At 53.3% G+C, this 13,284-nt stretch overlaps 6 protein-coding genes across 6 annotated transcripts; 2 read left to right on the top strand and 4 right to left on the bottom strand.

The window, feature by feature from the left end:
* Positions 1-185: 185 nt before the first annotated feature.
* Positions 186-3,740, top strand: J4E84_009063 (uncharacterized protein; the record flags this gene model as incomplete). Its single annotated transcript, XM_049391629.1, has 1 exon — positions 186-3,740. One exon carries the CDS (start codon positions 186-188, stop codon positions 3,738-3,740), a length of 3,555 nt encoding a protein of 1,184 aa, XP_049240757.1.
* Positions 3,741-4,033: 293 nt separating this feature from the next.
* J4E84_009062 (uncharacterized protein) lies at positions 4,034-5,675 on the bottom strand (the record flags this gene model as incomplete). The annotated part of the gene is made up of 2 exons (XM_049391628.1): positions 4,034-5,383; positions 5,439-5,675. 2 exons carry the CDS (start codon positions 5,673-5,675, stop codon positions 4,034-4,036), a joined length of 1,587 nt encoding a protein of 528 aa, XP_049240756.1.
* Positions 5,676-6,081: 406 nt separating this feature from the next.
* Positions 6,082-6,543, bottom strand: J4E84_009061 (uncharacterized protein; the record flags this gene model as incomplete). The annotated part of the gene is made up of 2 exons (XM_049391627.1): positions 6,082-6,172; positions 6,224-6,543. The coding sequence occupies 2 exons, from the start codon at positions 6,541-6,543 to the stop codon at positions 6,082-6,084; spliced, it is 411 nt and encodes a 136-aa protein (XP_049240755.1).
* Positions 6,544-6,650: 107 nt separating this feature from the next.
* On the bottom strand, positions 6,651-7,534 carry J4E84_009060 (uncharacterized protein; the record flags this gene model as incomplete). Its single annotated transcript, XM_049391626.1, has 3 exons — positions 6,651-7,107; positions 7,158-7,245; positions 7,294-7,534. The coding sequence occupies 3 exons, from the start codon at positions 7,532-7,534 to the stop codon at positions 6,651-6,653; spliced, it is 786 nt and encodes a 261-aa protein (XP_049240754.1).
* Positions 7,535-9,368: 1,834 nt separating this feature from the next.
* Positions 9,369-10,730, bottom strand: J4E84_009059 (uncharacterized protein; the record flags this gene model as incomplete). Its single annotated transcript, XM_049391625.1, has 6 exons — positions 9,369-9,722; positions 9,786-10,035; positions 10,084-10,185; positions 10,233-10,270; positions 10,321-10,567; positions 10,696-10,730. The coding sequence occupies 6 exons, from the start codon at positions 10,728-10,730 to the stop codon at positions 9,369-9,371; spliced, it is 1,026 nt and encodes a 341-aa protein (XP_049240753.1).
* Positions 10,731-11,753: 1,023 nt separating this feature from the next.
* On the top strand, positions 11,754-12,500 carry J4E84_009058 (uncharacterized protein; the record flags this gene model as incomplete). Its single annotated transcript, XM_049391624.1, has 2 exons — positions 11,754-12,147; positions 12,205-12,500. The coding sequence occupies 2 exons, from the start codon at positions 11,754-11,756 to the stop codon at positions 12,498-12,500; spliced, it is 690 nt and encodes a 229-aa protein (XP_049240752.1).
* Between the last annotated feature and the right edge of the window lie 784 nt (positions 12,501-13,284).

Below are 13,284 nucleotides of genomic sequence, written 5' to 3'. Positions count from 1 at the left end.
TTAGCATACCCGTTGCTTTGTCCACTTCGCCTTTGTTAGTGCGCTTGGCCGTTGTTCTCTGCGTCTTCTCTTTGCGCTGCTCTACTTCTTCCGCCCGCGAACGAAGCGGCGAAATCGACGACGGCATCCACTACCACGACGGCATCCTTACTCTGCTCAACTCGCTGCCATAGTGCAGTCGCACCATGTACCGCCGCGATCCCATACTGTCGTCTTCTCCGCCCCCGATGGCACCGCGCGCCTCTCCGCACAGCGACGACGAGCGCGATACCTACGTCACGCAGCCTACGCAAATCCTTGGGGAGCGCTCGCCCTTCTTTGCGGCGCCGTCTGATACCACGCAGCCCACGCTCATAGTCACGCCGCGCGCGCACCCAGTCCAAGCCACGGCTTCTTCGTCGCAATTACAAGTCCCGCGTTCGTCGCCCGCCCCTCAGCGCGACTCGTCGCCTGTCATGTCGCCGCCGTCGCAGTCGCAACGCCCATACGGGGGCTACAGCAACCCAATGGCACCACCTGGCACAGGCTTCTTCCCCCCACAAGCAGTCCGCAAACCAGTCGTCGACCTCACCTCGGACGACCCACCTGTTGAGCGCGACCCAGACGAGGACGAGTCGGAGTATAGGTCCAATATACCCTTATCCAAGATTGAGATGGCATCCATGACATCGAGGATCGAAGAGACACCGCAGAAGCCGACCTGGGATCTTTCGAGTTATAAGTACGGCAGTGACCAGTCGCGTAAACGACCAGCGGAACGATTCGAGTCGAGTACACCACCTAAGCGGCAGAAACCTATGCAGCCGCAAGGGGGTCCTTCACGCGCTATACCTATAGACTTGACCGAAGACAAGGAGATGACCATGGAAGACATCCATGACTTGAGCACGTATACCAAAGTCAAGCGACTACAGGCTATATACCCGAACCGCTCTGTCAAGCAAATTCACGATGCTTTGACAAAGCGAAAAGGCAACTTCAACGACGCCTCTGAGTATCTGGCGGAACAGGAGTCTGAAGATGAGCTGCTACGGTCGCCACCTCGCCCAGGAGTAGCCCGTACAGCATCGAATCCAGTTGTAAAGAAGACGGCACAGCGAGGTCTTAAGCAGCCTGTACAGTCGCTGCAGAACAAGTACTCGAAGTTAGGCGCGACTCAGAATAGCCCAGTCACGATCGACAGCCCTGAGAAGGAGCCAGCGAAACCAAAACGTCGACTCAAGAGCGGAAAGGACCGCAAGAAAGCCGTCTTCTCGCCCTCCCCCGAACCTGCACCCGCACGACCGCAACAGAAAACAAAGAAGGAGGCGGCGATCGTTGTCTCCTCCGACGAGGACGAGGGTATTGCTGCGGATCTCATGGTCGACGACGATTCGGAGGCAGGTGGTTCGGTGGTGGAGAACAGCTTTGACGACAGTAAATTGCTGAACCTCTTCAACACTTGTACAGTGGAGGAGTTGATCGACTTATCCAGTCACAAAGAAGAGGACATTAAGGAGATCTTCAAGCACCGCCCATTCAAGTCTCTTGATGCTATTCGCAAGGTTCATGTGGATCTCACGCCGGTAGAGAAGGGCAAGAAGAAGTCTCGCAAGCCACGTATAACAACCGGACAGCGACTTGTGGAATCTACCGAGGCCATGTGGAACGCATACAACACGATTGACTCAGTCGTTCAGCAGTGTGAGGCTCTGGGCAAGCCGATGGTCGCGGGCATGGCCAAGTGGGGCATTGATATTTTTGGTGCTTCCACAGAGGATGGAGTCGAGATTACAAGTCTCGATGATGCTAGCGACACGAACTCTTCTCGCGACTCAGGTTATCATACCCCTCGGAGCCCGAATGGCAGCGACACGGAGCCTAACAGCATACGAAAAGCGGTCACTCGTACGAAGCTTTTGACACAGCCCGCGATCATGAACGACGACATTGAACTCAAGGATTACCAGGTTGTAGGTCTTAATTGGCTGAACTTACTTTGGAAGACCAAAACCTCTGGTATCCTGGCCGACGATATGGGTCTGGGAAAGACATGCCAGATCATCGCTTTTCTGTCACACCTCAAAGAAGAAGGCGTCGGAAAGCCTGCGCTGATCGTTGTGCCTGGATCTACACTAGAGAACTGGTGTCGTGAGTTTGAGCGCTTCTCCAACACGATCAACTTTACGCCCTACTATGGATCACAGGCGGAGCGGTTCTCTCACCAGGAGAGCATTCTCCAAAATATTCGTCAGGGAACGTGCGATGTGATCATCACGACGTACGACCTTACCTTCAGAAAGGACGACTCTTCGTTCTTGAGAAAGTGCAGGCCTGAGATCTGTATTTTTGACGAAGGGCACATGCTCAAAAATGCCAACACGATCCGGTACAAGAGCTTGATGAAGATTCCTACGACTTGCAGGATCCTGTTGACCGGAACGCCACTTCAAAACAGTCTTCAGGAGCTCATGTCGATTCTGGGTTTCCTCATGCCACAGGTTTTCTACGGCGACCAGCAGGAGGAGGTCCAGGAGATGCTGCAGATTCTGTTCAAACACAAGGCCAAGACTATGGAGAGCGACTCGCATAGCTCTCTGCTCTCTGCTCAACGTATCCAACGCGCTCGTACGATGCTGACACCGTTTATCCTCCGACGAAAGAAGGCTCAAGTGCTCAAGCATCTACCGAAGAAGACGTCACGCGTCGAGTACTGCAATCTTACCGATACGCAAAAGACGCTTTACAACGAGCAGTTGGCCAAGCAGCGCAAGATCCTTGAAGACCGAGCAGCAGGCATACCCGTCAAGGACCATGCCAACGTTATGATGAAACTGCGACAAGCAGCTATCCATCCCCTACTCTTCCGCCACCGGTACAACGACGACAAGATCCGGAAGATGTCAAAGGCGTGTCTCAAAGAAGACATGTTCGCCGAAAGCAGCCCCGACATCATCTACGAAGAACTCCAGCTATACCAAGACTACCAATGCCACCAGCTCGCCTCCAAGTACCGCGCGCTCAAGAAATTCGAGCTCCAAGAGCAGGAATGGATGGACTCTGGCAAAGTCGCTGCGCTCCTCGCTTTGCTGAAAAAGTATAAAGAGAACGGCGACCGCGCTCTGGTTTTCTCGCAATTCACGTCCGTCATGGACATTCTCGGCTGGGTCTTTGACGACCACGACATCAACTTCATGCGCATGGACGGCTCCACACCGATCCAAGAGCGCCAATCCCTCATGGACGTCTTCTACCAAGACGAATCCATCCAACTCTTCATGATCAGCACCAAGAGCGGCGGCGCAGGTATCAACTTGGCCTGCGCAAACAAAGTCATCATCTTCGACTCGAGTTTCAATCCTCAGGATGACATCCAAGCGGAAAACCGCGCGCATCGCGTTGGTCAGACAAGGGAGGTCGAAGTCGTCAGACTAGTCACCAAGGGAACAGTCGAAGAGCAGATCTACGCGCTCGGTGTCAGTAAATTGGAACTGGATAAGATGGTCCAGGGCGAGGAGAGTGAGGAGGGCGCCAAGGGCAAGGGTAAAGCGAAGAAGAAGGACGAGGTGGCCGGTGCGGCTGATAGTCTGAGCAAAGCGGAGGAGGCGGGTATTGCGGCTGTGGAGAAGATGATGATGGCGCAGCTTGGTGCGCCGGCTGCAGAGGTGGAGAAGACGGCTGAGGCTGTGACTGTTGAGGGGGATGTTAAAGAGCAGTTTTTGAATGGCTTGAAGAAGGCGGGTTTGGATGTTGCTGCTTGATTCTATTCCAGCCGGCATATAATGGATGGAGTGGAGTGTGCGAGGTGTTGTTGGCACAGATTCCAGATGGCCTTTATCATGCAAAGGTCTATAGATGTTCTTTAGTTGGTTAGATGTGATCTTCTCTACTGCATATGCAGAGTCAGCATCCAGCGATGGCGTTGAAATGATGCGATTCATCTGCACATGCAATATTACGGCATTTGCCCAAAATTTGATTATGTACTACTATCTTGTACTTGAAACTATATACAGCGCCTGCTCCTAATATCCACACATGCTCTCCGTTCTCTCTAATCCTTCACACTCACACCAGCTTTACTCGCGTCCTTGGCAGATTGCTTCTGCGTCTTGGCTGTTTCTTCTTCTTCCTCTGAGCTCTCTTCTTCATCATCCTCATCGCTATCTTCCTCTTCTGAACTCTCCTCCGCTTCAGCTTCTTTCTTGGCTTGCGTCGCGGGTTTCCCTTTTGTAGCCAATGGTGCGGGTTTCTTGTCCTCTTCGCTGTCCTCCTCGCTCTCTACTTCCTCGTCACTATCCTCCTCTTCTTCGCTGCTCTCTTCGGTTGCTGCAGTCGCTTTTGCTGGGGCTTTAGTTGCTGCTGGTTTATCCGCATCGGCTTCCTCTTCTTCGGAGCTCTCCTCCTCGGACTCTTCTCCCTCGCTATCTTCCTCCTCATCATCATTATCCTCGTCTTCCTTCTTCGTCGAGCTTATCGGCCCAGCACTAAGCGCAGGGTTCTTCGCATCGTCGTGCATGGACGGAGGCGCATGTACGGGTTTCTGCAGATCGGAGAGCTTGGGAATGCCCGGTTTCGCAGCAGCCTTGGTGTCTTTTGTGCTCTTCGATTTCGTGTCTTTGCTCTTTGTGTCTTTGCTGCTTGAGGGTTTCGACGACTTTGACTTTGCGACAGGCTTTCCGAGACCGAAGAGTCCTCCTGTTGCGGGTTTTCTTGTAGACTTTGACTTTGCATCTTTTGAGAATGTGGCAGTCTTTGCCTTGGTGTCTTTCGCTTTGGAGTCCTTTGCTTTCGCGTCTTTCGCGTCCTTTGCCTTGGTGTCCTTCGCCTTGGTGTCTTTGCTCGTGCTTGGTGTAGCGGCTTTCGCGTCTTTCGTGCTCTTCGCATCTTTCGTCGTTGCGGTCGAGGTAGCGGGCTTGGTCTCCGCTTTGGCAGTCGAGGCAGCAGCCTTTGTATCTTTGGTCGCGGACTCGGTCGCGGTCGGTGTAGCAGGCGTCACAAGCTTCGGCGTGTCGGGTAATGGGACAGATTTGGGCGAGAGGATGCTACTAGGGTCTTCCTTTGTAGGGCTCTTCTTCGACGTCGCCGAGGTCGGTGTGTTCGTCTTCTCAGCCAGCAATGGGTTCGTAGTCTTGATGTTGCTTGGGGTAGGCTTCATCGACGCGGCCTTCTTCGCAGCTTCCGCGCCTAGCTCACGGAGCGCCAGGTTTGTCTCTGGACTGGGTATGACGATATTCTCCTTCTTCGCAGCTGCGCTTGTGGATGAGAAGGAGGAGGTGGTCGTAGCTGGCGCAGCCATGGGCGGTGGCCCGGGCTTCGCAGGAAAGGGCGTGAAGGCTGCCGTGACGCCCAGCGCTTCTCGAATCTCGTCGTACTCGTTCCATTCTTCGATCTCTGTGATGCCCTGCAAGACACGCATTAGCCTCCTGCCCCAGCTACGCGCCTTCGACTATACCTACACCCAGAACATATCCCTCTTTGACTATCAACGGTAGCTTCTTCCCGCTTGCTCTCCGCTGGAACAGCTTCTTTGCGAGCTCATCTGTCGCCGTGTCGACTCCCTTGAAAGGGATCTTGTTCGCCCTTAGGATTGTTTCGATCCGGGACGTGGCCGTGACAATGTGAGAGGACCCAGCGGTCAGTGAGGTGAAGAGGTATATCGTCGGGTCGTTGTCGTAGACGCTGAGTTCGGCCATGACTGAGGCTCGGTCGGGAGTCGCGCGGGGTACGGAGGATAGCTGTGCTGTGCCCTCGTCACGGTGGCGAAAGAGGCAGAAAGAATAGGAAGGCAAGCCGGCGTATATTGCGGAGGTTTTATAGGCCTCGAGACGACGACGTGTAGCGATTGTAGTTTCATAAGTCCACGGGTTTCATAACACCGCCCTGACAGGACGAGGGTCTAGTGGGGCGCTAGCTTGGACCCTTTATTTCACAATACAGTAGATCGGCGGGCATGCGCCAACTCGCGAGTCACCATGCACATGTCAAACACCATTTGGGATTTTAAGGTTGAAGATATGTTTGCATTATTCATATCGAGCGAATGACATTACAGATTATTCCAGAAAACATAACTAGTGCCGTTTTTCTCGTGACTACACATTATGCTGGCGTGGGACCATTGGAGTATTTGCTAGCAAGAACTGTCATCAGGGCGTCGCTGACTTCGAACTCCTCGAGGACTGCGCCAAAGCTAGGCAGTGTCAGTGCATGCTCAGCTGAAATCAGAGTGATACCAACATACCCGTAGCAGCGGACTTTGGCAAGGAGCTCCTTCTTCACGAGCTCAATGTCCTCTTTGGAAAGATCCCTGAAGCATTCGTCTTGGAGGATCTTCGCCCAGGCCATGATAGGCGTGATTTCCCCATCAAGGGGCAGACGATTGCTGAGATCGAGTAGTTTCATCAAATCCGGCATCTTGACGTCCGGCATCTGATGTGGATACTTCTCCTCGGGGCAATTCGTGATATGCGCATCGGGAGGTGCCGTTGCCATGAGCGCATGGCCGCTGATATTCTCGTCGGCCTCGTTGGCGCGGACCATTAAAAACTGCATGTGGTCCATGCAGGGTCGCTCGAGCCTGTTAGACGCAGTCGTCAGAACAGATCTCGTAAAGATAACGAATGACGTACGGAGGCCAAAAAGAATGAAGAAGAAAAGACGTAAGCGCATTACTGCTGGGGTGGAGGAGAAAGATAAGGCGATCGGTCGTACGTTAAGACGAAGTCAATGCCGATCTGGTCATAGTCCATCGAATGCTGCTGATGGTGACCAGACTGCTGGGCTTGTTGCTGTTGAAGAGTCAAGGCTTGACCGTTCATTCCATCATGAGAGCTGGATCCGCGTGTTGGTGGCGATGTGTAGCCAGTCGACGCTGATCCTGGCCCGTAGCCTGACATGCTGCCAGTGGAGCTTCCATAGGCAGAGCTGTCGACGCGGCCCATGCCATTGCTCCCCGGGCTGGAGTGGTCGAAGGAGATGCCATGTGCCATGAGCAGCTCTCTCAGTCGGCGGTTCTCGTCCGCGAAAGCGTCCCGTTCCCTCGTAGTAGCCGCAAAGGTATCCTTGAGACGGATCACCTCCTGCTCGAGGGCCTTGATGTATAGCTCCTTTCGCTCTCGGTGTGTTCTTGCCAACAAGTCAGTGCGTGATACAAGACATGGCTTGGCTGATGTTACCTCTGCGCCTGGCGGTTCAGCTCTTGCCGTCTGGTCAAAGCCGGTTTGCTATCCGGTTTGGGTCCTCTTCTCTTGGGTGGTTGGCCATCTTGCAGGAGTCAGCCACCATATCGAGGCGATGTCTCAATGAACGAACCTCTTGTTGTCTTCTTGTCGGTGAGACCCTTGAAGAATCCAAATTGTGCTAGAGGACTCTTAGATTCGCTTCCTACAGAGTGCCACTGCCCGGTACTCTCCATGTCCGACGCAAATCCAGCCAAGCTGCCCCTCCTGCTGCTGCTCATGCTCACTTCAGAGAAACACTCGGAAGCCCGACGAGAAGCAGCAGGTGAGGGGTACTCGATGGCAGCGCCGGATGGAGGGTAGGTGGGCGCCATGGTCAGCGCATGCGCATTAGGCCAGGACATATAACGAGCATGCGACATGATGTTTCGATATTAGGTAAGAGATGAAAGAAACAAAAAGGAATATTATGTATGTGTGTATGATGAGCTTTGACGAGAAAGGAGAGTAGTGCGGCCATGTATATGTAGTGTCGCCAGCGCCTCGCCGGGTGAGGCACGCAAGCGTTCGCAGGGTCTTTGGCCGTTAATGCATCGATCTCAACTCAACGGCCGGCAACCATGCGAGCCGCGGGGAATGTTGCAACGTTCATGCTAACACGAGCAGAGCTGTCAAGGTTGTCATGGCGAGACTGGTCATGTCTCTGCAGCACGTTTCTGGGAGTGGAGTAACGACGCGAGAAGCTTCAGCGGCGGCGACCCAATGGCGGATGCCATGTCTACGTGCCAAGAACAAACTGTAGGAATCGCGAAGCGGAGCCAAAACAGATACAACTTCAAAACGTGGAGCGATTAAAGCGCTGGAGACTGCCAAGAGAAATTCCACATACCACTGCTGTTGTCGCGATGACTGGCACCCTCGGAGGAGGGGTCGGTTTTGATAGTAGTTGCCATGCTATAGGAGCGGCATTGGCAGCAACGCGCACTTATGGGTAAACGGTTCTCACCCTCGGCGCCGAAATGGCGGAGAAGCCGTCGAGTTGCAGTGAGCGATGCGCTAGACGCAAGTCAGTCCACAGGGCGACAATGAACCCCTGCGCACATCCGAAACGTACAAAAGTCGGGCTCGTCGGCGCGCAGAGATGACGAGTAGACAGAGCCGGTGCCCGCGGTTCTGCCGTGGGGTGTTTGGGTATTTGAGCAGCGAGACTTTGAGGGTACGTCTAGTTGTAGTGGAATGCGGCCGAGGTCCTCCTGTTCCGTGCTTCCGAGTTGGGCCAGACGGCGATGATGAAGAGACGGTTGCAATGGGCGACGAGCTGCCGGTCAATTGAGACAAGCGATGGTGCCCTTGGCGTCGCAGAGTTGAATGTAGCACAGGAGAGGGCACGCTGGTCTGGACGGACGTGCCAGGGTAGCTCGACTCCTACACTTGCAGTGCGATGTTCAACGCGATTTAGTAGCCAGCCATGCACGAAATAATGCGCTACACACTCGAGATCGTCGGCGAGAACACAGCCCCAGCTAACGATTTGGAATCTGCCTGCCATCCGGGTCTGGAGGTTGCAAGATGAGGCGGTCAGTGCACAAGATCGAGCCAAACAGCCTTTGGAGCAATCACAGCCAGAGCGCGGAAGCAGCTTGTGATCCGCTGGTGTTTAGCGGCTTCATTCTGCGGCTCTGCAGCGACTCCGGTCTAGAGCTTGCAGCTGGCGTGCAGTGCAGTGGCGCCGTGCGACACCCAACATCCCAGCTTTACAGCGCAAAAACAAAGGGTCGGCGCGCAAAATACCCCATGGCATTGTGTCATGGGCGATGCATGGTCAGGGCTGGGTATCAAAACCTGGCCCAGCCACTTCGACCGCCCGATAAGTCTCGGGCACGCCTTCCCGAGGTCCTGTGGCGGGTGCATTCTGCTCTACCACACTTCAACGTACTTCGTATAACAGCTATCCACTTAGACATGCAGTTGCCTACTCCGTACGGTCACGTTGTGCGGTATATACGATTTGCGGGGCAGCCAATCGCTATATTTCCTGACGTCGACCCTTACGACATAGCGCCTACTTGATCGTACCATCGGAATGCGATTAGGAAGCAAGACTGGTCACATATCCTCCATTGTACTATATAGCCTGCTCTAGATGCTCCAGATCGGTTGAGTAATCACTGTGGCCTTTGAGCAGATCCCGCAGCCGTATCCGAGTGCCTATAGCTTTGGCTTGTTGTCGAGGATCTTCTCAATCTCCTCCATGAGCTCCGGTGTCAACTTCTCGAGCAACTTGAGAGCGCCACAGTTGTCCTTGACCTGTTCGGGCTTCGTTGCGCCAAGAATAACAGTAGACACATTCGGGTTCTTAGCTGCCCAGGCAAGCGCGAGTTGAGTCGTGGTGCCTCCAAGTTTCTCAGCAATCTTAGTCAGTTCCTTGACCTTCTTGATCTTAGCCTGTCCCTCGTCGCTCTTCAACGCCTCGATTGAGTTCTTGAAGAATTCGGGGTTAGTCGCGAATCGGGAGTCGGACGGAATGCCATCGTTGTATTTGCCAGTCAGCATGCCCGAAGCCTAGGTTTTGGCGCACGAGTTAGTATATATCTCACATGCAGTACATTCGTGCTGGATTCTTACCAAAGGTGACCAGATGGTCGTGCCGTATTGATACTTCTTGTACAATGGGGCGTATTCCTTCTCGAAGCGCTCACGGTGGAAAGCGTTGTACTGAGGCTGCTCCACGATTGGGGCGATGAGGTTGTACTTCTCGGCGATATCGCATGCCTCCTGGATCTGCTCCGCAGACCATTCGGATGTACCCCAGTAGTATGCCAGGTTCATCTGGATTGTCTGCGTGAAGGCTTCGACGATCTCCTTCATGCCAACGCTAAACGTACGTTAGTGGACACTCGGAAGGCAGACAGCCAATACATACTCAGGATCGTAGCGATGAGCAAAGACAACGTCGACGTAGTCGTGGTCAAGACGCTTCAGGGAGCTCTTCAAACCCTCGACAATGTGCTTCTTGGATAGACCCCTACACATTCGTTAGACGGGTAAAAGGAAGCAAGACGGCCATCTTACCTGGTGTTTGGCTCCTTCCTCTGAGTTCCGAAGAAGACCTTTCCAGTACTGTCAGTCCCCACTCATGATGAGAATAGACTGATCTTACCTTTGTCGACAAGACGTACTCGTCACGCGGCCATTGCAGCTCCTTGAAAGCCTTGCCCATCTCAAGTTCACACTCGCCTGCTGCGTATACCTCTGCAGTGTCGAAGAAGTTGATACCGTGGTTCCAGGCCTCCTGCATGCAGTCCTTCACGATGGAACCCTTCTGCGTTCCTCCGTATGTCAACCAACCTCCCAAGGACAGGACCGAGACCTTCAACCCAGCGGGTCCAAGGCGACGGAACTGCATGCTATGTTGACATTAGCAAATGTTCGGACGAAACAGATGTAGAATGCATGTGTCAATTTGGGAGTCCCAAATCGGACGCAACCACGCATCCGGGCAGACTCTTCTATACTAGCAATTGGCGTGACTTACTCCTTGGGGTCAAACTTTGTCTCGACGGCAGGCATTTTGCTTGTTTATTATGAGTAATCTGCTGAAGAGGAATTTTGGTTGTGTATGAGCTTAAATGAGGGGCAGGACACCTAGGCATAGAGAAGCAGTTGCCCCACCGTGGACGGCAACTACCATGATGTCACGTCATGCGGGGTTAAGGTAAACTCCATAACGGCACAAGGTAGAAGAATTGCCGTATGCCTTGGGTAAACGCGACTGAAAGAATTGGGAAAGATCAGCCACTGTACAAACCAAGCGGCGCAACGTTCCGCCTTACTTACGGCTATCACATTTGCGGCGGGTCAGGGCTGAGACACCCGTGGCCAAGCTCGTAAGCCGCAACAACCTTTCTTCCGCCCGCGACCCAACCAGAATGCCCCATTCAACTCTTCGCTGGATGCCTATCGTCCCACAATTACCCTATAATTTTGTTGCGGTGGCACGGGAAGCTGTTTAAACTCATGTCTAACTCCTGTCCAGCGGCATTGGCGAAAGCTTGACCTCGCTCGTTTCATGTTTCGAACATCCCCGGCAGCTCGGTGGCGCAGAACCAATCACAGTCGCACAACGCGTATTCACGTGCATTGTTCGTCACCTCGCACAGGCAATGATTGGCCGTCACTGCTCGTTGATCTGGGGAATACGGTAAGACGGGTTCCTGACTATTGTGCTGACGGCGCACCTGAAGGGGGCGTCGAGGCGCGCCTAAGGTCATATATCTTGGCCGTCACCTTCCTTTATCACTTCTATACACTGCCTCCTCACGGTCTCTCGATCCCTTGTTTAGATCACTAGCTTCTGCAGGCCTGAAGCAAATTCCATTCAACGTCACTCATTCAAGAACACTGTTCTGGCCACTCACTTTACAATACAACTTTTGCATTCGGCCTATTCAAGAGCTCCTTCTTACTTAAGATCATCACCTCGCACCAGACTTGGCCTCAAACATCACTCATTATATATACACCAACATCATCAAAGAACATCGACCTTACAACTATATACCTATATACTCCACCAATCAGCCGATCAACAACATGGGTTTCAAGAAGAACATCCTCGTCGCAAGTGCCTTTGCACTCTGCGCTTTCGCAGCACCTGTCCCCGCCCGGGGCCCCGATTGCGACCTCGAAGACGGTGCCCCGGCAGCTCCCCCAGCAGATGCCCCAACCACCGAGGCGAGCCTGACTGCAGACAACTTGATCGCCATCGCCCCCACCACCGCATCCTGCGACGGTGCACCATTCCCCGACGAGTGTGCAGATGCAACTGCAGCCGCTACTGCTATCAACAAGGCCTTCGAGACCTACAAGATCACATCCAAGGGCGAGAGGGCGGCGATCGTCGCGTATGAGCTCTTTGAGAGCGGAAACTTCAAGTACAAGAGGAACCACTTCCCCGCGCCAGGTAAACCTGGTCAGGGAACGCGAAGTAAGTAATGCTGCTATATGGACTGACTGTGAGACATCAACTAACTTTCATGCTTAGTGATGGCCATGCCAGAAGTTATCGAGAAGTACACAACCGCTGTTGTCGGTGCAGACGCCGTCACGACAGCAAAGGCTACAGGAGTCGATGCCGTTCTCGACCTGGTCAACTCTGACGACGAGAAGAGTTTCGGTTCCGCGGCCTGGTACGTTACTACGTGCACTGAGGACGTCAGAGCCGGTCTTGACGCGGCCACCATCGAGGGCTGGCACCTTTTCTTGACGAAGTGTGTCAACACTTCGCTTGCTGATGAGCGTGACGCGCTCTGGACCGCCAGCACGCCCAACGTCCAGTAAGGAGACTGAGATATGTCACGATACTGGATTGGTGGCACGGAGGATTCATTCACGGCGCATTGGCTTTGGTTGGCCTATGCTAGTATGCTTCACTAGAGGTGGAGTTTTCAGATGTAACGACTTACGAATTTCCTATACAATCATATCAACTTCATGATCTACCATGTGTGCGCCGTGTATGTATATTGGCTACGCGACATCTCTGCATTCACATGATACCTCTTTGAAAGTAAATATCGTAAAAACGACCATGCAGCGTGACAGGATGTGAAGATATCAGGCTGTTTACGTGACGTGTTTATCTTATATTCAATACATTATACTAAAGCAGCCTGACCACTGCAAATAAACGGCCGATACATTGCGTTGGCTGAAGAGAAAGAAGAAAACGAATGTAAGAGCGCTACTATGCTTAAATATATACAAGCAGACATGTCATAAAGTCTTCCTACCAAGTATTGTATACCATCGTCCGCTTCACATCGGTGACACCTCACCCCAAGCCCCTACATCCTCCCTCGACATGAGCTCTCCACACTCAGGACATGTGCATCCATCCAACCCGTGCGTACTCGCACACTGCCTGACCCACGCCTGCAAGCACCCAACACAAGTCGCAGGCTCGTGCCAACAATTGGCTGTGATCCTGCGCTCGCTGAACTCGAATACGGGCCGAGACGTCTTGCAGAGAATACACGTGCGCTCAATAGCTGGTGTGTTGCGGCGGGAATTAGGAGTCATTGCCCGGGGGCTAAGAGAAGCGTCGAAGGCGGGGCGCTGATAT

This window comes from Alternaria hordeiaustralica (genome assembly GCF_023758085.1).
Source record: "Alternaria hordeiaustralica strain BMP 2776 chromosome Unknown scaffold_25, whole genome shotgun sequence".
Classification (NCBI taxonomy): Eukaryota; Fungi; Ascomycota; class Dothideomycetes; order Pleosporales; family Pleosporaceae; genus Alternaria; species Alternaria hordeiaustralica.
Note: the sequence above shows the minus strand (reverse complement) of the source record. Positions and strands in the feature narration are given on the sequence as shown.